Here is a 24,251-nt window from a genome sequence, read left to right on the forward strand (position 1 = left end):
TCAAGTGCAAGTGCTGTCATTATTTCTCTGATGGCATGGTCTTCTTCGGCAATGAAGGATGAACACACACACTCCTAAGGACCTCTTTCACTTTGAAGCTTCTTGTAGGCAGCAGATAAAAGGAGCAAGAAGAAAAATATCTCCACTGGCATGTGTTAAGCAGGGTCCCTCTGCTAATGTTTCAGAACTATTGTATTGGAAGGAAGGATGGTGAGTGAGTCAGTCAACGAGAATTTATTAAGCACTTACTCTGAAACTTTACTGTACTAAACTCTGAGGATGCAAAGAAAAGTAAAACAAACAAAAACCCTCTAATGGAGGAGAATCCATACCAACAACTATATACAGACAAGACATATATGGGATAAATTGGGAGCCATTTCAGAGGGAAGGCACTAAATTTAAGGTGCACTGAGAAAGGATTCTTGCAGAAGGTAAGGTGTTAGATAAGACTTGAGGGAATCAAAGGAAGCTAGGAGGCTGTATTTCAAGGACATTCATTTCAGGCATGGGGGACAATCAGTGAAAATGATCAGAGTTGAGAGGACAGTTTCATGTAAGAGAAACATCAAGAAAGTTTGTATTTTTGGATCATGGAGTATATGAGGGGAGTATATGGTATAAGAAGGATGGAAAGATAGGGAAGAGTCTGATTATAATTGAAAGCCAAATAGAGGAGTTATATTTGTTTCTGGAGGTAATAGGAAATCCCTGGAGTTGATAGAATAGGAAGGTGTTATGGTCAGATCTGCATTTTAGGTAGGTTACTTTGATGGCTGAGAGGAGGGTGGATTAGAGTTGTGAGAGATGTGTCTAAGTCAGAGAAATCAAGCAGTAAACTACTACAATAGTCCAAGCATCAGATGCTGAGTACCTGCTCCAGAGTGGCTGCAGTATTAAGGGAGAGAAGGCGTAAAAGAAGAAGACATAACACTAGAAATAGCAGGAATTGAGCAAATGTTTGGATATGGAGGAGGATGAAATAGAGTGAAAAGTTGAAAAAGATATACAGGTTTTAAACCTGGTGTATTGGGAGAATAGTGATACCTTTCAGAATAATAGGGAAGTTAGGAAGAGGGAAAGGTTTTATGGTGAAAGATAATAAGTTCAGTTTGGGACATAATGTGTTTAGGTTGTCTACAGGACACCCAGAGCCCAGTAAGACCTTTGTATGGTATAGAAGGATGGCTTTAAGAGTCTGTTATTTCTGTTTGTTTTACTTTTTTGCTTTTCTATAAAGATGATTACAGGATCTCAGATTCTGAAGGAACTTGAGAATCCATGTAGTGAGCCCACGCTAGAATGGGAACCCTCTGTACATGTACCAACTGGTCATCTAGCCTCTGCCTGAGAACTCCCAGGAATGGGGAACCCAGCCTATTCCACATTTAGACAATCCTGATTATTGGAAATAGTTCCCTAATATGAAACTGAAATTTGCATCTCTGTAGCTCCCATCTCTAATATCTACTTCCAAATTCTGGGACCAAGCAGAACAAGTTTAAACCATTATCCACAGAAAAGTCCTTCAAAAACTTGAAGACAGCGATCATACACCATCAACACTACTCTCCACAAATCTTCTCTTCTCGTGGCTAAACAACCCAACTTTCTTTAACTGAATCTTAAAAGGAACTCTAGGTTCCTTATCATACTAGATCTGGACACACTCCAGTTTTAAGCCAATACTCGAGAGGTGGACTGATCAGGGAAGAGTATAGCAGGATTAAAACCATCCTCAGAATAGGTTCAGCAGCCCTAAAGTTCAAAATAAGCTGAAGCTAACAATGAGTACACCAAGTGGTAGACCTGTTCCTTCTTTGGGGTTCTTCTTGACTTAAATATAGCTGTAAAGGCTGCCTTTGATGTCCTTGGAATTTACTGACAGCCTCCTTATTCTAAGCTTTAGGGATTCTCATGCCATTCTGAAAAAAATATCCACCCTCAACTGATAATACTTGCTTCAATCTTCTCTAGATATATCTCTGTTTCCCTATGCCATATGTATCCCTAGGTCCATTCTGTGTGACAAGGCATGATAGAAGATGTTCAATACCTTAGGTGCAGAGAAGTCCAAATAATTTGGTGATGAATCTCTACTATGAGAAAGTAACAGTTACACCACTGACAACAAATTCAATTCAATAAATATTTACTAAGAGCAAACTATATAGAAAGTATTATGTTAATTATTAAAGATACAGTACTAAAACTTAAAATAGATCTTGCCCTCAAGGACCTTACATTCAATATATACACATAAATTTTAAAAAATGGAAGATGGATATGATCAGAGAAGGTTTCCTATAGGAGGAGGCACCTGAACTGAGCCTTGAGGAAAACTAAGGATCTAAGAAACTAAAGATTCTAAGAATAAATTCCAGGCCAAAAAAAGAGAGAGAATAAATTCCAGGCAAGAACAACAAGCCAAAGAGCACCATGGAGACTGGGGGATAAAATGATGAATTTAGAGAACTGCAAAGTGGAATGTTGGGCTAGAGCATGGGGTGCATTAAGCGGAGCAATGCTAAATATTAATGGAAAGATACGTTGAAGTCAAATTGCAAAAGGCTTTAAATACTAAGCAGGAGAGTCAGTCTTTTATCCCAGGAATAATAGGGAGTCACTGAATATTGTCTAGCAGAGATATGGTCAGACTTGTGCTTTGGGGAGATTATTTCAGCAGCTATAAGGAGAAATGAATTGTGAGAGAAGGGACTAGAGACTGGGAAACCAGTCTGGCTATTGCAATAGTCCAGAATAAAGGTGATGAAGGAATGAACTAGGGTTGTGACTATGAGAGAGGAGGGAAGGCATTTGATGCAAGAGATATTAATGGGGAAGAACTGATAAGACAAACTGTTAAACACCTAAAACACCCCAATGTGTTCAACCCGTCAATTTAATTTAATTTGCCATTTATCTGCATCTGGATTGCTTGGTGGATCAAGTACTGGACATGAAATCAAGAAGACCTGAGTTCAATTTTTGCCTTAGATACTTGCTAGCTATATGACTCTGGAAAAATCCTTTAATCTCTCTCAGTCTCATTTCCTAATTTCTAAAAGGATAATTATAATACCTACATCATAGGGTTGTTATGAAGATTTATTGAGATAATATGTGAAGCACTTTGAAGATCTTAAAATGCTATGTAAGTGAGAGCTTTTACTAAATAGTATGCAAATAGAGAGTAGGCCACGAAGGAAGGATGGTACAGCCTGTGACCCTCCAGTTCAGTTCATTCAAATTCTTCTGACAACAGTTTTCATTGTGAGCAATGGTTTCAAAGATTTTAAGGGGTCAATTTTTAAAGAATAGTTACTTGGTTCTGGGTGTTGTGGAGGAAAACTTTCCAAGTTCCAATTACTATAATTCACAGCTATCATTTTGGAGAGTTGGCACCACACTTACTAAATTTGTTTGCAAACCAAATTTTCACAGATGATTTTTTTTTCCAGTTTGGACTAGAGGTGGAAATTCAGATAATATGAAAGTGCTAGGTATAGTGTTTCCATTGAACCCCTTCTCCTAAAAATAAAGTATTTTTTCCACTTTTACTTTTGAGTTGCCTTAAATTTGATCTCTCTCATTCTGTCCTCTAGATTTAAAGCATTTTTATTACAATCTGTAATTTTGTATTGCTTAAGGGAGGAGAAAATATTAATGTTTAATTTTACTTTGATTGCATTGTGCTTTTAACTAGTTTGTGCCAGTTTTGTCCCTCCTGCAAAATTTTCCTCTAAAAAACAAGTTTGTATGGATCATGGAAATCACTGCATATCAGAGACAGAGTAAGAAATGAATGAGAGCATGGAGCAAAACAGCTGGGGATATGTCAGGCCAGAGCTAGAAATAACTCTTGCTTTTCCAAGATATCCTATAAATGATTGTGGGCATTCACCAAAGATCTCAATCTTTCTACCTTTCATTCAGTGCTGTATTCATGACTCATTGTGGAAAACAAAGTGCAAAAGGTTAATTCTATTTATTGAGAACCTTAGAAATTATATTTATAGTTTGATTAGTTTGTCGTCTTATTTTTAAGAGGTCAGGAGACACATTGCACTTTTTAGAACAATTCTGACTCACTTTCTCCAGACTCCATAATGTTGTTTTTGTTTACACAATATGCATTTCAGCCACCAATAGTGTATGTAGCTCATGTTTAAAAACTGACTATTGTTTAGAAGGTCTACATGGTTGTACTCACACTTGTAGAGAACATTATGTTTTTATGTGGAGAGCAATTTGGAACTATGCCCAAAGGACTATAAAAATGTGCATACCCTTTGACCCAGCAATACCACTTCTAAGGTGATAGCCCAAAGAGATCATAAAAATGGGAAGAAGACCCACGTGTTCAAAATATTTATAGCAGCTCTTTTTGTGGTGGCCAAGAGCTAGAAATTGAGGGGATGCCCATCAGTTGGGGAATGGCTGAACAAGCTGTGTTATATGAATGTAATGGAATACTATTGTGCTGTAAGAAATGATGAAAATGCAGATTTCAGAAAAAACCTGGAAACACTTACATGAACTGATGCTGAGTAAAGGGAGCAAGAAACAGGAGAACATTGTGCACAGTATGCGAGAACTGTTTTTGATAGACTTAGCCCTTCTCAGCAATGCAAGGACCTAAAACAAGTCCAAAAGACTTATGATGGAAAATGCCATTCACATCCAGAGAAAGAAATGTGGAGTCTGAATGCAGACCAAAGCATACTATTTGCTCTTCCCCCCCCCCCCCTTCTCATGGTTCCTTCCAGTCATTTTAATTCTTCTATACAACATGACTAATGTGAAATGTATATGGAGCTTTTATCTGACTGCATCCTGTCTTGAGGAGGGAGGTGGAGAAAACTTTAGTTGAAAACTAAAAATAAGTAAATTAATTTGTAAAAAAAAAGACAGACTTCCCACCCCCCAAATAGGGCTTAAGAGTTTTCAATAAGAGTCAATGGCTTTGGGTATTTCCCCAAGTGACATTCTCCATATACTATTCAACAACACAGAAGAGGCAAATTTTAAACATAATCCTGTAGCAGAGTGTCAAGGAAGATAAAAATGTTTTTTTTTTTAAATAATAGTTGCCTGCTAGATTTACAAGCTTTGCCAGTTTGGTCTATTATGGTTTGTCTAGATTAAAGATAGTATTATCTTAAGATAAATCTTCTTGAGTGCAGGTAACATCCAGCAATACTGAAGTTGAATCAAAATAAAAACCCTAGGACATCAGAAAATCCTTTTGTCAGCTCATAATGACCCTTGTTTTCTTAGAACTGCTAAGATTATTCTGTCTTCTAGGTTCTACTTTTGGCCAGGAAACTCATTGTTAGCAACATTAAATTTGTCCATGTGTCTGACTGGCAACGGCATCACAGAACAAGAAGCCACCAGTCCTCTGAGGGCCTGAGAAGATCTCTTTGGCCAAAGAAAGATCTATTATAAATAAACCTGATTCTGGGTCAAAGGTACGAAAAGTATAAATTTATCCTCAAAATGTTGCTCCTCATTTTCTAAGTGAAAAGGGAGACTGTAGCTATTTTTGTTATTGTTGCTTGAGAAGCTAGTCCATTCCTTTATGCCTTTAAATCCCACACTGTTATTTTGGAACCCTAGGCCTTACAACCATCCTTATGTCTTCTGCCCACACACTCTTCCTAGGGTACCAACTGAAAAGATATTATCCATCTTTCCTCCAAATAACTGAACTAGAGGAAGCCCTTAAATCAAACAAGCCCTTCAAGCAGAAGGGCAAAAGAAGTGGTGTGCTCTAAAATCTCAACAGGGAACATATATGTGGTTAAGGAAACACTGTATGATACCTGGGGTACTGGAGGTCTAGTGCCTGTGTAGGAAGAGGTGTTTGACCAATAGAGCTGGGTCAGGTAAACGCAAACTCAAAGTCAGCTATACACCTCCTTAAGTCCAGAAATAATGATCATATATTTTTACTTAAGCATAGGGATGTTATATACTGATGAATATATATATATATATATATATACACACACACATATATATAGATAGATAGATAGATAGAGAGATAGATAGATAGATAGATAGATAGATACAGAAATTTTGGTGTATTTTCTAAAAAAAAAAGAACGGCATCCTCAAATGACAGGACTGGATCAAAAACATATCTAATTATCCCCTTCCAGAAAGAACTACATTTAACCCATCTCAGAAAGATATACCCTTACAATCTTTGGGTGAGTTTGCCTGTTTACAACACACATATATAATACTAAAAATAGGGATTATCAAACTTTAACAATAGATTAAAATGACAGAGGACTGATGATGATAAAGCCTGATTATCTCTTGACAAAGAGGTGATGGACTAATATGTAGCATGAGAAATATTTTTGGATGTGGTCAATAGTTATTTGTTACAAGGGTTGTTATTTTATTTTTATTTTCTGTAAGGGGGAAGTAGAAAACAAAAACCAAATGCTTGATAATTAAAAAAAAAAGAATAAATGAACAATTAAAAAGGACAAAAATCTCAGATCTTATTTTTATCATTGCAAAGATTAGGCTAGGGTTCTATTCCATCCCTTTGGAGGATGGTCATAACACAGAGAGAGAATGTAGCAGAAGGAGTTGACATTGAATAGGTCATAGTCCCTACTTTAACATGACAAACAAATCTTGATCTTTTGTGGCCTCTGTGTCATCTGATGACTTATTTTGTTATGCAGCCAAATCTTGAGATCAGGCCATCTTCTACAATCTATGTAGTTCTTACAGTCACATATAATTTCAGTTGAGATGAAAATTAGGTGTCAGGAACCTATTTATGGCATTCTGTGTTTTTATTTGTAATTACAGGTGTGTCATCCTGAAGCTAAAAGAGTAAAATGATCCAATTTCACTTTCATTCTTTATGTTAAAAAAAATTCAGCTACAAACCATAAGCCTTATTTTGCTTTCATGAAACACAAAAGAGACTTTAGGGATAATTTTTGCGTGCCATATGAAAAAGGACTTGTGAAAATAGAACACTGAATGTTCTTTTTATATTTAGGATTAATTTCTGAGATTTTAGCTAAAACCATTTGAGATGCTGTCTTTAATTTTATATTACTGAATAAAGAAATCAGGAAAGATACAATAATATGCTTAGAATAGAAATACACGAAGAATATGGGCTAATCAATAAAGTCTCTCTTTATTCCTTAAATCCCTTAAAGCGGTAAAGTTGGAGATCAGAGCTCAGGGAATCTTCATTGAAGAGTTTGTTATTCTCTTCCAAATAAAATGAAAAGTTCTGTAATTTACATGACACTTCTATTGCTGAGAAAAAATTCAAAACAATGAAGGTATATAGGTATGAAATTTCAAGAAGGGATTCACTCATAGTAGAAATATGAACCATGAAGAAATCAGCCCTTCTCATCTGGGATGCAACAATCTAGCAAGACAATTGAAGTGGTCCACAGTTAGGGAAAGTTTGTTTAGATTTTCAAGTCTGGAAGCTAATCCTAGGAAACCATAAATCCTGTGGAACTTTGGTTAAGTGACATTCATTACCAGGAACACCTACAGGAAAAAATTGAAAATTGAGTCACAGAGAGAAAGATCAGATTACCTGAGGCACACACATCTCCACTTAAGTGAGAAGAATGGCAGGAAGATTATTTTTCCCTACAGTTATTTTATAGAATCATGTTATGGTAAGTTTGGGTCTAAATAATACTGTATTGAATTTGTGTTGCCTACATCCTTTTCTCAATCTTCAAATAGAATATCTCAGATCTTTTGGTATTATTTACTGGGTATAAATACATTTATACTGGGTATAAATACATTTTACCCTGCACATATATTGCCCTACCAAAAGGATTTATTTATTATGTTTTGTTATTGTGTATATCTCTCCTTTTTTATGTAGGCAGAGGTACAATAATTAAAACATGTAATATACAGGTTACTAAATAAAGTATGTCCTTTAGTTTAAATAGACAGTATGAAATCACTTGAGCATCCTAAGGATCTCAGACATACTCTCAACAGAACAAAAGGGTGAAAATTGAAGGAATTCTGCTCATTATGAAAAGATGGGTAATAGATGTTGAAAAAATTATCCTTGTTTCTTCCAGTGTGGACTATTTAACAGGAAATCCTGTTAGCAACAGCTTGCCTAAAAAGCAACTTGGAGGTGGGGTATTCAGTCAGCCAAATTGGGTGCCTCTAGAGCATCCAAGATCAGCTTTGGACTAGGGTCAAAATGGGCCAGGTCCAGAAAGCCTGCAACCTCCCTGGAGTGAGAGTTCTCCAAAAGAATAAAACTAGGCAATCTGTTCTGTACATGTGAAAACAAAGTGCTTTCTATGTTTTCTAAACATGTTGGGATTTTTGGAAGGGTTTTCTTGGGCCCAAATGGATGTTCTGGTGGTGGTAGACAGTGGCAGGAGGTAGCTATAGCTCTGAGACAAAAATTGAATCCAGATTGGTATAACAGCCTTTCATATGGGTCAGGTTCCAGTGTAAGAATAAGGTAGCCAGATACAGCAAGACTATTTAGGCATTTCAAGGGACTAGCAAGAAGTATCTGATTCTGTTTCTTTGTATATTGAGGGTTTTCAGAAAGGCTGGACAAGTCTAAAAGTTAATAGACTTTGCTCAATATTGCTGACATTTTCCCTTGTTGGCAATAAGAATAACACTTTATAAGAATAACATTTATAGTACATTTCATATTTTTATAAAATGTATTTCTAACAAGAACTATAATGAAGTAGGTAGTATAAATATTACTAATTCTCACTTTACAGATGAAAAAATTGAGCCTCCCAATTTGGAATATTTGGGCTAGAGTTCTTATTCTAATTCAAAGACCATGTAACTAAACAGTACTGATGGGTTGATGGTGTGTATTTTGTTTCCTGAAAGACTAGTTAAAGTATAGGCAAAGAATCTAAGAAGGACATGTGGGGGATGGGTAGGAAGGGGGGAGAGGAGAAATGGGAGTGGGGGGGGAGGGAGAGAGAGGGAATTAGAAAGAGAGAGAGAGAGGGAGAGAGGGAGAGAGAGAGAGAGAGAAACACTCCTAATGAAGAAACTTCCTTTGCCAAAGTAGATCTGCAAGTAGCCTGCAATTTTTATGCTATTGAGAGCTCTTTGGGGGCACTGAGAGGTTAAATGACTTTCACATAGTCACACAGACATATGAATCACAAGCATAACCTAAAGCCATCAGAACAGAAAACATGCTTTCACAACATTTCGTCACCTCTCAAATGCAAGTGTATTTGCCACTTTTTGTAAACCAAAAGATGCATTTGGGTTAAAAAATTAAATAAACTTTACAAAGGTTAAGCCTTTTTCACATTTATCTGTAAATTTCATGAGTCTCAGAATCATATCAGTAACCTTCACAATTGGTATTTGATTAAGGAATGGAGGTGACACAATAACTTCAGGGTATCAGTTACTTGATGGAAGCCTAGGCTAGGGGAAGAACCCTTGGACAACCTGAGAGATAGATTGAGGATATTGACACGTGGAGGAAGGAGAAAGAAAGAAGCAATTAGGTCCAGCACTAATGACAAAATCTGACAATTTATCAAGTCTTACTAAAGTAGAAACAGGGAGCAGTTGGTACAGGGACAAGAGTGCTGAATTTGAAGTTAGAAAATCTGCTATTCAAATCTTGGCTCTATCAGTTATTATTTATGAGTCCTTCAGCAAATCTCTTCCCCTTTCTGAACCTTGGTTCCTGATCTATAAAAAGGGGGATTTATCAGGTAACCTCTAATGTTCCTTCTTGCTCTTAATCTAGGAACGTATAATCTAGAACATAGTTGGGCGTAGTCAGTGTGACTCTGAAAATGGACTATCTCTTTGGCACACAAGCTGAAAATTGAAAATGCCCTAGGTAAGACATTAGATTTACACAAGAAATATGATGCTCAGTCTCACTATTTTCAGTTGTCTTCCTCATTATGCTTCCTCAGTTCAACCCAGTTCAACTGAACCATCTAATTTAACTTTTTTTTGGGGGGGGGGGAATAGAAATAGAAAGTGAAGAGATATGTCTATTTCCACCCTTATACTTTTTTTTTTTACCTTGCAATCTATTTGAAGATTTCTCTACTTTTGAGAATGCTAAGGGAATATTCTATAGCCAACTCCTGATTACTCAGAGACTGATCATACACCAAAGAGGATTCTTCAAGCTCTTTGTTTTCCTTTATTCTACATGTTTTTTGCCCATTTCAGCACTCATTAACATTTCCAACAGAGATATAAGAAATCAATAGATTAAAAAATTATCTTGCAGGTTACTTGAAGAAAATTTGTAAAAAAAAGAAAGAAAAGAAAAAAGTGAAAGATTCAGGAATTTGAAAGTAAAGAGTAAAATTGATTTGAGGGTTATCTGTGGAATTTCCTTTATCAAGATAAGGCTAGTCAAATTTACTCTGAATATGCATATCCTTCAAAGGATCTGTGAGTTCATCAATGTGGGCATTTCCCCTAATAGTACAGATCATAATGTATTCCATAGTTTACCCTGTGCACGATTGTCTGTGTCATCCATAAATATTACTCAGTGGATAAACATGATGTGCTGTGTGTCTTTCCTCTCTTAGTTCAACATTGTATTCATATAAGTGTAGCATGTGAGCTATCTATTATTATATACCTACCTCCCACTATATGACCAACACACCTCCTTCTTCAGTCACTCAGACAGTCAAAAAAGCATTTAACAAGTGCTTGCCATGCACCAAACGCTGTGACAAGTGCAGAGGATACAAAGAAAGTCAAAATAGTCTTTACTGCTTTTTCATAAATTTCATCATTAGTAATATGCTGTAGATTACTCATGCTCACTATATATATATATACATATATATGTATATACATGTATATATCTCCACTGCACATTGGATGCCTATAAATCTGATTTTTCAGAAAGTGTATTAATCTAGGGTTCATAGATAAAAAACAGAAGTGAAAGAATACTGTGTATAAATTCATATACACTCAACACACATATGTATATATGTTTGTGTTGTGTGGGAATACATACCCACACATCCATGGGTTATCCATAAACACATATGCGTATATATTTGCTTTTGAGCGACTTTTAGTTCTGTCTGACTCTTCAGGACACTCATTTGGGGTATTCTTGGATACACATGCATATGTGTTTATATATGTATGTGTATGTGTATACACACATATTTTGTTTGCTTCACAGAGAAACTTGGGGTCATTGAAAGTGCTGCACAATTTTTCAAATGTAATCCAGCCAACCATCATACTACTATTCAATTTTGGGTCTGGTTTATACTGATTATCTGCAATATCTGAGAACATAAGCATTGATGGACCAAATCAATGGACTGCCTAGACAACTGAATACCAGAAACTGTTCCAGTAGGCATGACTTTTTCACTTATTTTCTTCCTTTGTAGATTGTAAGGCTGATCTCTTCTAAACAACTGTGGATCTCATTTAGGGGTTCTGTAGTGTTCCAGTACTTAATATAATCAACATGATGTCATTCATAAACAAGAGCATATAGGGAATCCCCATTTCATTTGTAGTGCCTGCTTAACACCTATGACAAGGAAGATGCATTTGGTGGGTATATTATCTCCCCACATTAAGCCTCATTTGATAGAATTACCAAAGTCACTTCTGTTATTCCATCGGTATAAGAGTATTGGATGATCTTGATTTATGCTTGGAAATACCCTTTAAGGGTAAATTTTGTTCTACTGAATAAAACATATGTTTAATACTGTTCAATCAACTATAAACACAGTGGAATCTTGTACTCCTGGCACATTCACTCAGTTGTACATCTAAAGAAGTGGTCTGCTATAAAATATTGTTAGTGAAGGCCTGCCTGTACACTTCTCACATTTTGTAAAGCTGCTATCCTTATATGGATGAATTATTTTCATTAAGATTTTGTAGACATGAGAAAGCAGAGATTTGGGTCAGTAGTTTTTATGACATCCCATGTGCTTTCATCTTACTGACATCCATTTTTCATCATTTATTTGGTATCTTTTTCTTCTTTCAGGCATCTTAAAAACTGATTTCTCCATGCCTTCAAAATGGTGTCATCACCAGGATTGTTTTCCTCCACATGTATATGTTCTTGTCCTACTGTTTGTCCTGACTTTGATTTCCTTAGCGATATTTCCGCTTCCTCATGCAGAACACCATGGACTTTGATGCAGCACACAAATGTGGTGGCTCCACTGTTATCAATGGAGGAAAGGGTTTGTTATAGGAATCTTGATAGATCTTTTACAGATTGTGTCTGTTTATTTTTTTCCTTCCAGTTTATTTATTTAATGCTCATGGGATAATCTTATTTAATTGGGTCACACCAAAAATGATGAAAATTCATTTTTTCTTGATACCAATTCTCTTTTATAAATTAATATTATTCATAATCTACTACACCTGGATACAACAATAAATGCATAATAATACAATTATATTGAATTATATTGTATAAAAAACACTGAGGTTGAGTCTAGTTGACATGTATGGTATAGTTAAGCAACATACTTGGAATGAAATAAGCTGGGTTTAAGTCTCTGCTTTCATCTTTGCTGGTTTTGGGATATGCGGACAACTCACAATCTCTATGAGTCTTAGGTTCTCATCAGTAAAATGGAGCTAATAACAAACATTTATGGAGAGTATATTATATCTCAGATACCATGCTAGGCAATAGTAATATGAATACATAGAAGGAAACAAACCCTAATCCATAAATAATAAACAAAAAGAGAATACAGACTAAGCAGTTACCTACAAAGTATTTTAGAAAGGGAGGACAATGGCTGTTGATGGAGTGGGAAGGATCAAAAAGGGCTTCAACTGGAAAGTGGTGCTTAAGCTGCATCTTGAAGGAAGAGAGAAATTTTTATGAGGTATAAGTGAGGAGGGAATGCCTAGTAATCATGGGACTGGCTAATACAGAGTCATAGAGACAGGAGATGTTTAATTATAAGTGAAGACCAAAGAGAAAGCTAGTTTGGCCTGATCACAGTTTGGGAGGGAATGTGCTTATTCAATGGTCATGAAAAGCGATTTTAGGGCAAGTTTGCAAAGGTTTTAAAATTTTTATTATAAAGAAATTTGTTTTGTAGAAGTTATTGCTAATTTTCTGCAACATTGTCAAGATCAACAATGAAAAAGTAAATCTTAGTTACCTCACGCAGGAAATAAGCGAGTAAGTTTGTGGATAAAGACTAATTGATTAATGTGATCAAATAAAATGGTTGATTTAAACTTGTAAAACTCCACTTGAAATAAAAATTAGAGTGGTTTTAAAGCAAAAATACGTAGAAATCACAGTGAAATTGGCTGAGGAACATCAGAGCAGAACATAATGAAAAACTCTTCGAAGTACCCAAAATTCAACAACTTAGCTCCAAGACCTTACATGTTAGCATTACTATAGCCAGTTGAAGCAATTCATCTTGGTTTTTAAATTTTTAATATGAAATCTTTACTGATAAATTTTAAGCAACATGGGCAAAGGCTTATTTATTTATATGTTATTTATATGACTTAAGACTCATGACAATCAAATTCAACAAACATTTAATGAACATTTATTAGAATTAAAACAAATACTTTCTGTCCTCTTGGAGTTTACATTTTATTTCATGTAGACTTCATATATAAAAGTTACCAGTATAAATGTCACTTTTTCATATCCAAATTTCATTGTTACCAACTAGTCTTAGGTTGTTAATTTAAGTTTTATTAAATAAGGTAGGATGATCAGAATTTCTCAACTCCTTATTAGCCTGACTGATTTTCTTACTTCAATGACTAACATCTGTTGGATGTGCTTATGGGTAAGCACAGTTTAATTCAGTTCAATTGACAAATCAGGATGGTAAAATCAAACTTGATTCAAGAGAAACTACTATTATCCGCTTTGCTACTATTCCATCATAAAGGCATTCTGAGACCACAATGTATTGTTATAGCTGGGACTGGCAAACTATGGCTCACTGCCTCTTTTTTTTATGGTCTCATGAACTAACAATGGTTTTTTACATGTTAAATTATAATTTATTTTATTTTAAATATAAATGATTCAAATATAATTTATCTAAAAGTATAAAAATCATTCTTTGCCCATTGTCTGACAACTATGGAGCAGCTGGATGTGGGTTTGGTTTTGGCTTACTGGCTACAGTTTGATAACCCCTGTATAGAAACTAAGACTCTCCATAGAAAACTGCTAGAGGGATAATGTTTCATTTCAGAAAACAAAAAAAAAAAAAGGATGAACAATACATTATGTAAGTGATACAGCAATATGGTTTATTGAACTTAATGCAGATTCTAATGTAATCAACAGATTACCTACTGCTAATTCTACATGAGATACTGCTTGAACAAGATAGGATCTTAATGAAAGATTTATCTCATAATGAAAAAGAATCTTTATATTTTACATAGACATAAAGGGTTAATCTTTTATTATATTTTTTAAAAAGAAGTATTACCACTGGAAATTGAGGGAGAAGTTGTTTTTTTATCAGAATGGCATTTTGGTTTTGTGCGGAGAGCATTGGATTATAAGTCAGAAGACTGGAATTCTTGTCCTAATTCTTACACAAGTTACTTAAAGGCTCTCTAGTCATTTCACCTCTAGAAGGATGTTATTTCACCTTTAAGATGGAGATTCAGGTCATTTTAACAGACATTTATTAAAGGTAAGGAGTGGGGATATAAAACAATAAGTTTCCTACCCTTAAAGATGTTATAGTCGAATTCACCTGGAATACAGCAAAGTCTGTTGTGAGGATCAAATGGGATAATTTGGCTAAAAAGATTTTGATAATTGTACAAAATGTAAGCACCTTGAGGACAGGTACTATTTCCTCTTTGTCTTTGCAGCACCAACATCCAGCACAATGTTTTGCTTAAATTTAAACAATTTAATAATAATAAACAATAAAATAAAATAAATAATAAAATAAAAATAAAAATTAAAACACTGTAATAAATGTTTGCCGAGTTGAATTATAGAACAATATAAATGTGTCATTAAACTATATAAAACTATAGATTACATGAAGATTTTTCATTATAGTTCCCCCATTTCCCCATTTTTCCTGTGCTTTTCTGCTTACTCCTTGTCTTCTACTTCATCATCACTTCCTCTTCTTCATTTCTTATGCCTCACCTCCAGTCACTTCTACCCTTCACTTCAATTCCACTGGGAATCTCTTCACTGGCTGTATGCCAGCTATTAATGCAGTGCTATTTATAGATCAGAAGATCTCAGAGGTCAAGTGGAAATAGGACCCACCCATTTCAGCCTACATCTAGGTCTGAAGTGACCCTATTTTCAAACCCCTTGTGTGAGAAAATAGCTCACAAAATAATAGTCAAGTTCAATATCTTTTGAGCAGCACCAGGGGAGAAAAGAAGTAGGGCCACTCCAGGTGTAGAGCAGGAATGATGAAAAGAGCTCATTTACATCCAAGAATCCTTCTTTGGGCTCCATTTGGCCCATTGCTAAATTGAAAACTTTGAATAACAGCAATAGAATCTGAAAGAGTTCTGTTTCATGAAGCATATTTAGGAAGCACATCCAATATAAAAAAATCTCTAAATCTCGCTCCATAACATAAAGGGCAGGGCTTGGCCATGACATAGCTATAAGATGAATAATCTGGACATACATGTTAAAAACAGCAGCTAGATAGAATATTTCTGTCCTGTGGCATTTTTATTCTGAAGTCAATACTATTATTTGTATTGAAATATTATTACTGGTACCTTCTCTACCATATTTAACATCCAGGAATATGGAGAGCTATGCATTTTATAAAACAACTTTGATAAAGTTACTATCACATGTTTTATAAAACCACCAAAAATACACACATAGACACATACATATTATAAAATCATAATGCATGTGTACTATAATATATAATTGTACAAATACACATGCATTTTAAATTAGGGTGTTTCAAAAATCTTAGGTGGTTTTAAGCTTCAGTAGCTTAATATTAAACCTTTAATAGTTTGATGTTAAAATATTAATAATTGCTATATAAAGAAAATGTTAAAACTTCACTAAAACTTCTGGTGACAAGTTATATTTTATAACTTTATACACATATGTGTGTATTTATATGTGTGTATATATAGATATACATACATTTCTCTATTTGTATGGGAACTTATTTTACCAGTACAGATAGCAACTTCTCAGTTGGTTGAGCAGATGTCTTCACAAGTTTTTATGGCCAAAAACATTTAGTACTTGATGGACTTTTTTTAAATAAAAGAAAAGTCAAAGTTAATGACCAAATATTTTTCAAAGAGGAGGGGACTGAAGCAGAGTGAGACTTGTTCTAAAATTAGGACCCCAAATTTATCTTAATTATTTTCTCAAAGGACAATGATTCTTTCCTGACAATGTTTTAAGGATGTCCAAAGTTTGAACATGGGGGAATATTTGTCATGTGCAGCAGATATCTACCAACTATGTAGACTTTAAGTTCCTTCAGGGTGGGAGCCATATCATGTACTTTTGTTGATACCCTGTCCTATATGCCCAAGTTTGCTTACTTGAACTAGTAGGGTCTTGGTAAATATTTTTTAGTTTGTTTTGGTCTCTATCCAGAAAAAATACGTGGCATTTTAAACTAAGCCGTCATAGCCTACCTAGGTCACAGCCATTTGGTATTTAGATACCACTTCAAGTAGTAGATTTAATATTTTGAAACAAAAACTTCAGTGGGCTGGGATGACTTTACATGTTATTTTCAATCAAATGAAATAATATTTGTAAATCACTTAGCACAGTGCCTGCCACATAGTCGATATTTAATAAATGTTTGTTCTCCTTCCTCTTCTCTTTCACCCTTAATATACTGTCAAAATGTGCAAAGCTCATCAGAAAGTCATCTTTAGGAATTAGCTATCTCTTCTAAGTTTACTAGTATACTCACTGCAAGGGCAAGAGGTCCTTTCACTCCAAGCCCTTTATCCTCTTGAATGTTTCAACTCTAAATTAATGAAAGGGAAATCAGATTCTTCTAGTTCTGGCTTGTTAGCAAGTTTCCCATTGCATTATCATTGAAAGCACTATGTCACTGACTTTTTAAAAATATTCCCTTTACTAAAGTCTGCTTTCCAAATGGTATGGCTGTTATTTTTTTTAAGAGAAAATTTATTTTGAACATCCAAGGATTTACTATTGGCTATGAATTTTAAGTTTATTCAAATCTGTACATCTGAATATATCTGAAAGAGTTCAGCACTTTTTGTTCCTATTCACATTAGCAATGATTTAATCGACATTTCCTTCTATTTTCATATCCATCACTGAGTGGAAAAAACATGTACATTGAAATTCTAAGAGACCTAAGCTGCATTTGCTGCATTGGACTCTATGACATCTGAAAATCCAAATTTACTTTACTGATAGGTTTACCACATGACAAAATTCATATCAACTAAGTGCCAGATTTGGAGGTTCTTACTAATACAAAAAAATAATCACCATAAACAACTCATTCTAATTGACTTATTATTACTATAATCACCAATACCAGCATCATAATCTCCACTAGGCAGTCAGTAGTGGAACTATTTGCTGTTCTCCAAATGGCAAAGAGTTTGGGTTCTTTTCCTACTGACCACACAGCATTATGCTATTAATATATAAATCCACCCTGATTTTCAGCATAATTATAATTTTTATGTCAAAAGATTTACAGCTTCATCACCCCTAGCAATATTTCACAGCTGTCGAGAATGATTTATGGAATAATGACTTAAACTGTGAAATGAAATCCTCAAAGGAAGCGCTGTCATATATTCTTACTGAAAATAATTTGATTTAAAAAAACAAAACGAATTGATACTCCGATAAACACCTCCAAGTGTAGGTAGTAAATTCATATGAAGAGAGATTTGGTTTGGATTTGTTTTTTTTCTTGGTTAATGTTAATAGAGAAGCATGCAGTTTGGGGTATAAACATGAACTTACATATATATGTATATATATATGTATATGTATATATATATATATACATATGAATAAGTTTTAATGACTGGACACCTTTGGAAACAAGTTCTTAGAAATAATTGCTCATATGCACAATCTTTGCCACAATTTTTGCTCCTCTAGTCTTACTGAACATAACAGTAACACCTTTTTTTTTCTTTGTGTGATTTGTTCATTTGGTTTCTTAGCCTTACAATTCCTATTCTTAAGACGTTGCTAGCTTTTAGCTAAAAATGACTGGGGAGTAACAAATGGAGAATAAATTATGGAAACATAGATTGAATATACTAAAGGAAATAGCCTCAGTAATAGAGAATTAAGGAATTGTTAGGAAAACAAAATTGTGTTCTTTTTGCACTACTGTCAAATGTTAAAATGTCAGGAATTAACCATGATGTGCTAGCAGATCTACAAGGGGAAAGAGTTTCAAAGCATTTTCAAAAGCATTGAGCTCCTGAGCACTCATTGATTTTTGTGGGAATCATGGGAATAAAATGTATTTCTTTTGAAGAACCTACCCAGAGTTTCTTAACTAGTAACCAAAACATGAGATTATTGCATTCAAGCCATAGACATCAAGCCACATGAACATCATTTCATTCTATTGGCGTCTTCACCATAGTTCAACATGGAAATAAGTGGTTATCCTTGTGCATTCAAGCTATATAATTGAAAGGACTTTTATTCCTCAGGGAAAATTTAAAAGATTTGTTTTCCTCTCCACCTTGTCAACAAAGTCAAAATAGTAAGAATCTCTCCTTAAACATAAAGCTTCTTAAGTTCTGACAACTGAGTTAAAACAGAAAAAACAAAAAAACAAACTATGAGAAATGGAATTGCCATTCTATACAGCTACTCATGTGCACATATTATGAAATAAGGGCTCTAAGGACTCCAGAATTTTAACACACACACACACACACACACACACACACACACACACACACACACACAGGCATGCATGCACTAGGTTAAATACACATAGTTAAATAAAGCACCCACATGGATGCATCCACATTAGCCACATTCCCACTGCAGGCATTTTAATAATGACCTTTGTGGCTACATTTAAAATATCTTATTTGGGTGCTTTTTTACTGAAGGAACAATTCTACATTACAGAATGTAGTTACACCCCCTTCCCTATCTATAATGTGTGTATTCTTGCCTGAAGTATATTACAACTAAAATGGGAAAATGCAGACAATTAAAAGATAGACACTATCTAGTGGGATCTGAAATTCCAGATGAATTTCCTACTTGAATTCAATAGGTGAAAGGAAAAAAAAATCAACAATTAAATGAGAATAACTACTGTATGACTAAACTGACATCAACTTTTACAGCAATAATTGAAATAGGGCCTGTGTCTACATGAAGCCAAACATTCAGGAAGAAAGCAGTGGGAAGGGGGTGGGGGAGAAAATGCCCCCAGCCAAGAATCCAGATACTTTTAAATATCCAAATGACATGTAGACAGACCATTTGGGTTATTGACTGAATTTCTCACTTTTCTCCCCAGGTGTTCTGGTCCTGTGTAGGTGGGACAATAGTCTATCAACTAATATTTGCAAGACAGCACCATTTCCATGATGCCAGCAACAACTGATTAAAAAGTTAAAATATCAGTTTTTTATAAAAACTTTGCGGTCTTTATGACCCTGAATCAAAATGATACTATCATACAACAAAGAGACTGACTGTTGGCCAAAACTGTTTTGCTTCACTGGCTATTTTCAAGGATACTGTGTGAATGTTGGATATGGATTGACATGTTGTCAAAGCATAAATCAGTGAAGATCTGATGACAGTTTTACACCATTCAGTTTTCACATTTCAAGAAGTTAGTGGGAAGATTTAAAACTTCTTCTTTTTTGATTTTACCAAGCAATGAGTCACATAGCATGATAGAAGGCTTTATAGCACAGCAAACATCTTTAAAACTTCTTGTTTACCAATTTGTTAATAATCTTAACAGACAGCACTATCCTAATGACTTCTATGGATGGAGTCATCATTAAGTTATGTGAATATTCATTAGTCAACAATTCTAACCACTATTAGCTTATATAATATGTATAAGTTTCTTAATTTTAATACCTTTACTGTTGTCATACTGTATATGGTTTGTATATGGTTTGAAATGTATATGGTTTGAAAATATATTATGTGACTTGACTATATCTGAATACCTACATGTGCATGTGTATACCCATACTTGTATTTATAAACACACACATGTCCTATTAAATATCTACTCATCAAGGAAAAAATATATATGCATACATATCAGTTGACTCACTAGCAAGGATTGGAAAATGTATGCCCTTGAATTTAACCTATGACCTTACATTTTGAAAGTCCCTTAAATTTTCAGTAGTTGTGAGGTATAAAAAATAACTTCCATGGTGCCATGTTTCTAATTCTAATTTAAAAACAAAACTTCAAGAAATGAAAAGCCTATTCTGCACATAGACTGTACATAGCCTGACTGGGCAGGTTTTAGCACACCCTATTTATATACTACTCAATGTTGGATATCAAGAAACAAAGATAACAAGAAATACCTACCTACTAATAAATACAGCTGAGTAATGTAAGAAACTCCTATAGCTAGCTATAAATAGTTTATGGTTCAGAAACATAGTTTCCAGGAAAGATTTAGTTTTGAATTATTTTCTTGATATGTAAGTACTATGGTACTTACAAAATGATTGATAGTCTTTGATTCCTAAAAACAAAATACAGTAAGCAGAGAGAAAAACAATTCCTCACTGGATCATTAAGCAACTCTACTTATTAAAATGTTTAGATGCAGTAGATTGCCCCATGAGATGGGGTACCTTATATGACTTGAATTCAGTAAGGTAGAGTCCAAAGTCTAAATATCATACACAAGATGGAGCAGTCTTGTTGCAGTCAAAGTGTCTGCCTATACTTATCCAGTTGGAATTTGAATACTGTTTTTTTTTCCACATATGCACATAACAAACCATTTCAATGGACACAAACAATCAAATTTAAGGGATCCTCAATAAAGAGACTTTACCATTTTTATGATAGTAGGTGACCTCCACTTTCCTTTCCTCTGACCCAAGCAATGCCTGGGCAATTTGGGCAATATCATGCCTCTTGGTCTCTGGTCCATGAAGGAAATCACAGGTGCATGGCTTCTGCATGACATCTGGCCTGGAGAACCCAGTCATCTCACAGAACCCATCATTGCAGTATATGATAGCACAGTTCTGCACTCTGGCATTTGCAATGATGAATTTTTTATCTGTAAGAGAAAGACAGTGATGCACATTTCCATAAAACTCCCATGAACACAGGAACAATTTGTTGCATAATAGGACTGCAGAAATGCAAATAATATTTTGTACTGAAACTAATCTAGATTTAAAAAAAAAAAACTTTAAACTTGAAAGCAACATTGTTGGGTCACTTAAAGAAAGTAATGAAAAATCATTCCATCAAATTATATGAGAATATTTAATCTAGTGGCTAGTTGGCTAGTTCTCACCTCCCGTAACTCTTAGGAGCCTAAAGGCTCCCATGGAAGGAGCAGCTGGTTCTATATTTTGAGGATGCTATTTAATTTCAAGGTAAATATGTTCAAAATCCAAACAGTGAAACATCTTATAGCTCTCTTTCACACCTTGATGCTTAGGTAACCTGCTCAACTTTCACATAGTATCTATTTTTCTTTAGTTTTCTGCCTGGAGTCATCACATACAACTTCAATCCCTTTTTAAGGAAAAATAATAATAAAAATGTGCATCAGTGATAAAATTATCACTTTCCTAGCATTTAGTAATATAAATTTTCACCTTTTAAAAATACGTGGACAAGAAACATCACAACTTCACATGTTACTTTTTTATTTTGCTCCATGTTGGATTTTCATGTAAAGTTAAGAATGATAATGTCCACATATCATTTTTAAAAAATCACAGAAGATTCCTTATCCCTGGGCAAAATGCACAGCAGCAATCTCATACAGTGTGCAAGTTTCCTCCTTACATAACTTTACAGAATACCAAGTTTTTAGATGTAATTATCAAATAACTCCAAAATGCATAATCTCAAATGGATGCTTAAAATGGTGGTTTTTAAAAAGTGTCAAATATAAGTTAGCAAGTGTAGGCTTTGAAATTAATGCAACTGTGTAACAATGTGAATACCGCCCACAATAGTAATCCCATACAAGACCATTACATCTCCTGTGGTTGTGGGTTTTACCTAATACATTTGATTTTTTAGTAAAAAGAGAAATGAAAGGACAAATTTAGATATTAAGCTGAAATCTTTCAGATAGTCAATAGTCTGCCTTAAAATGCATCATAGATCAGAAAACTGACTGCAGAATATCCTGCTAGGACCATATTTGCATTGATTTAATGCAAAGTTTAGCTATATGAAAACTAAGAAGAAAAGATTCCAGCCCTGAAATGTATTCAAGTTTAAATACTTTTTCTAGTTAATCTTATTCAGATCATTTCACTTAATCATAGCATATTGCTCCATTCTTGATTTTGTACAAGTCTCTAAAATAAAACAATCTCAAAAACAATAATAAAACCGTATTATATAGACACTTTCCCTTTAAGATAGTGAACTACTAGGACATGAAGTAGCAGGCAGAGAATGGGGCAGTGGGAGAGGAGGGATCAAATTGCCTCTTATAATGGAGACAATAATCTAACATGTAAATCAAAATTAATTTCAAGAAGGGTATCCTCTCCGTCACCCAAAGCTTTCGGTTTGATTTCACAATTTTAACTTGAAACAACCCGGAGTTGTTCTTTACAGATCTTGCAAGGCAGCTAAAACAAAGTACTTGTATCAAAACAGAAAGAGAGGGAGAGAGAAGAGAAACAAATGAACTTACTTTGCCCTTCAAATTTCCGTATGATGGTCCCCAAAAATGTATTCTGTGGTGCCACATGACCTCTGCGAACAGGCATGTTTACACAGATCTTCGGATCAGTTCTCTCCCTGAACACAAGAGTTCTCCAGTGATCTACACGGCTACAGCCCAGACCACTGAGCGAGCTTCTCTTTGTGACAAATCATCCTCTTTTGAAACACAGAAATCTCTTCCCATTAGCACCACTTCTAGACACACGCTTTTCCCACTGGAGCAAAATCCATTCCCCACACCTTCCTGAGGGGGACCTCGCACCGGACTGTCGTTTGGTGAGATGGTTGGGGGGAGGGAGTGGGGGAGAAGGAAGGAGGACAGGAGGCGGGGGAGGGGGGAAGCCACGGGGTGGCTGGGGGGAGGGAGGGAGTCACAAGTGCAATCGATCTGTTTCTTTACTACCAAACACCGCCAATATCCCAGAGCAAATGGACTTAACCTGGCGGTTTCCCCGAGCCGTGGCGATGATAGGCGACTTCAGCCTGTTTCTGATAAAGGGGAAGAGCAAAAACGGAGGGGAGTCAGCGAGGTTGACGTCCCACCCCCATACACACACATTCACACTCGTGCAGACACACTGCCTTTATCCTGGGCTTCACCACCATACAGCTCCGATTACTCAAGCGTGCTTTAGGGGAAGCGAGCCAAGACACCTTCCTAACTCGGTGACAAACACCTACATTAGGAAGGTGAGCTCCCCGGTCCCCCAGTCACTTGCTAGATGCCCCATCTCCTAGCTCCTCAGGCAGTGGCAGCTGAAAGCACTCACAGCTTCAAAGAAGAGATAAAGAGATGGCAAAGTAACCAGGGAGGAACATCCCTTGCCTCTGGTGGTACTTAAGGGATGGGTTTCGGGATTAATCCTTTAGCAAGGAATGCTTAACCTCGGAGAATGGCAGGGATTCCTGGGGAGCAGAGACGGGCGTTGTTGGGGGTGGGGTGGTAAAGCGCTCTGGCGTATGTATTGTCACCATTGCCTGTCCCTGCCCTGGCTCCGGGCGCGGCGCCACAGTATCTTATAAGGGCTTCCTCTTTGCAAAGACTGCCCCCGCTACAGAGCATGCCCAGCTTTACTGCTCGAGTCTCCGAGGAGTTGAATTGCGCGGGTTGTCGCACTTCTTCAGGTGTTGGTCTCTGTGGGCACCAAGGAAAGGAAAGAGGCTATCAGAGTTTGTGGTCCAAAACAGAGATGGAGCCCGGGAAGGGTGAGTTAGGTCGAGGAGGGAAGGAACAAAAGGTGGGTGGAGCACAGAATTATCCTCGTTGGTGTGGCTTTTTCAGGGC

At 35.6% G+C, this 24,251-nt stretch overlaps 1 protein-coding gene across 1 annotated transcript in view; it reads right to left on the bottom strand.

Annotated features, from left to right (window-relative positions):
• KCNH7 (potassium voltage-gated channel subfamily H member 7) overlaps window positions 1-23,293 on the bottom strand; it is a 632,488-nt gene extending 609,195 nt beyond the window's left edge. Inside the window, exons 1-2 of the mRNA XM_072612165.1 lie at window positions 22,935-23,293; window positions 21,093-21,323 (exon numbers count right to left, since the gene is read on the bottom strand). Coding sequence (XP_072468266.1) covers window positions 21,093-21,323; window positions 22,935-23,010 — 307 coding nt within the window. The 5' untranslated portion in view covers window positions 23,011-23,293. The remainder of the gene's footprint in view (window positions 1-21,092; window positions 21,324-22,934) is intronic.
• Window positions 23,294-24,251: the final 958 nt, after the last annotated feature.

Source organism: Notamacropus eugenii, chromosome 5 (genome assembly GCF_028372415.1).
Source record: "Notamacropus eugenii isolate mMacEug1 chromosome 5, mMacEug1.pri_v2, whole genome shotgun sequence".
NCBI classification, from domain to species: Eukaryota; Metazoa; Chordata; class Mammalia; order Diprotodontia; family Macropodidae; genus Notamacropus; species Notamacropus eugenii.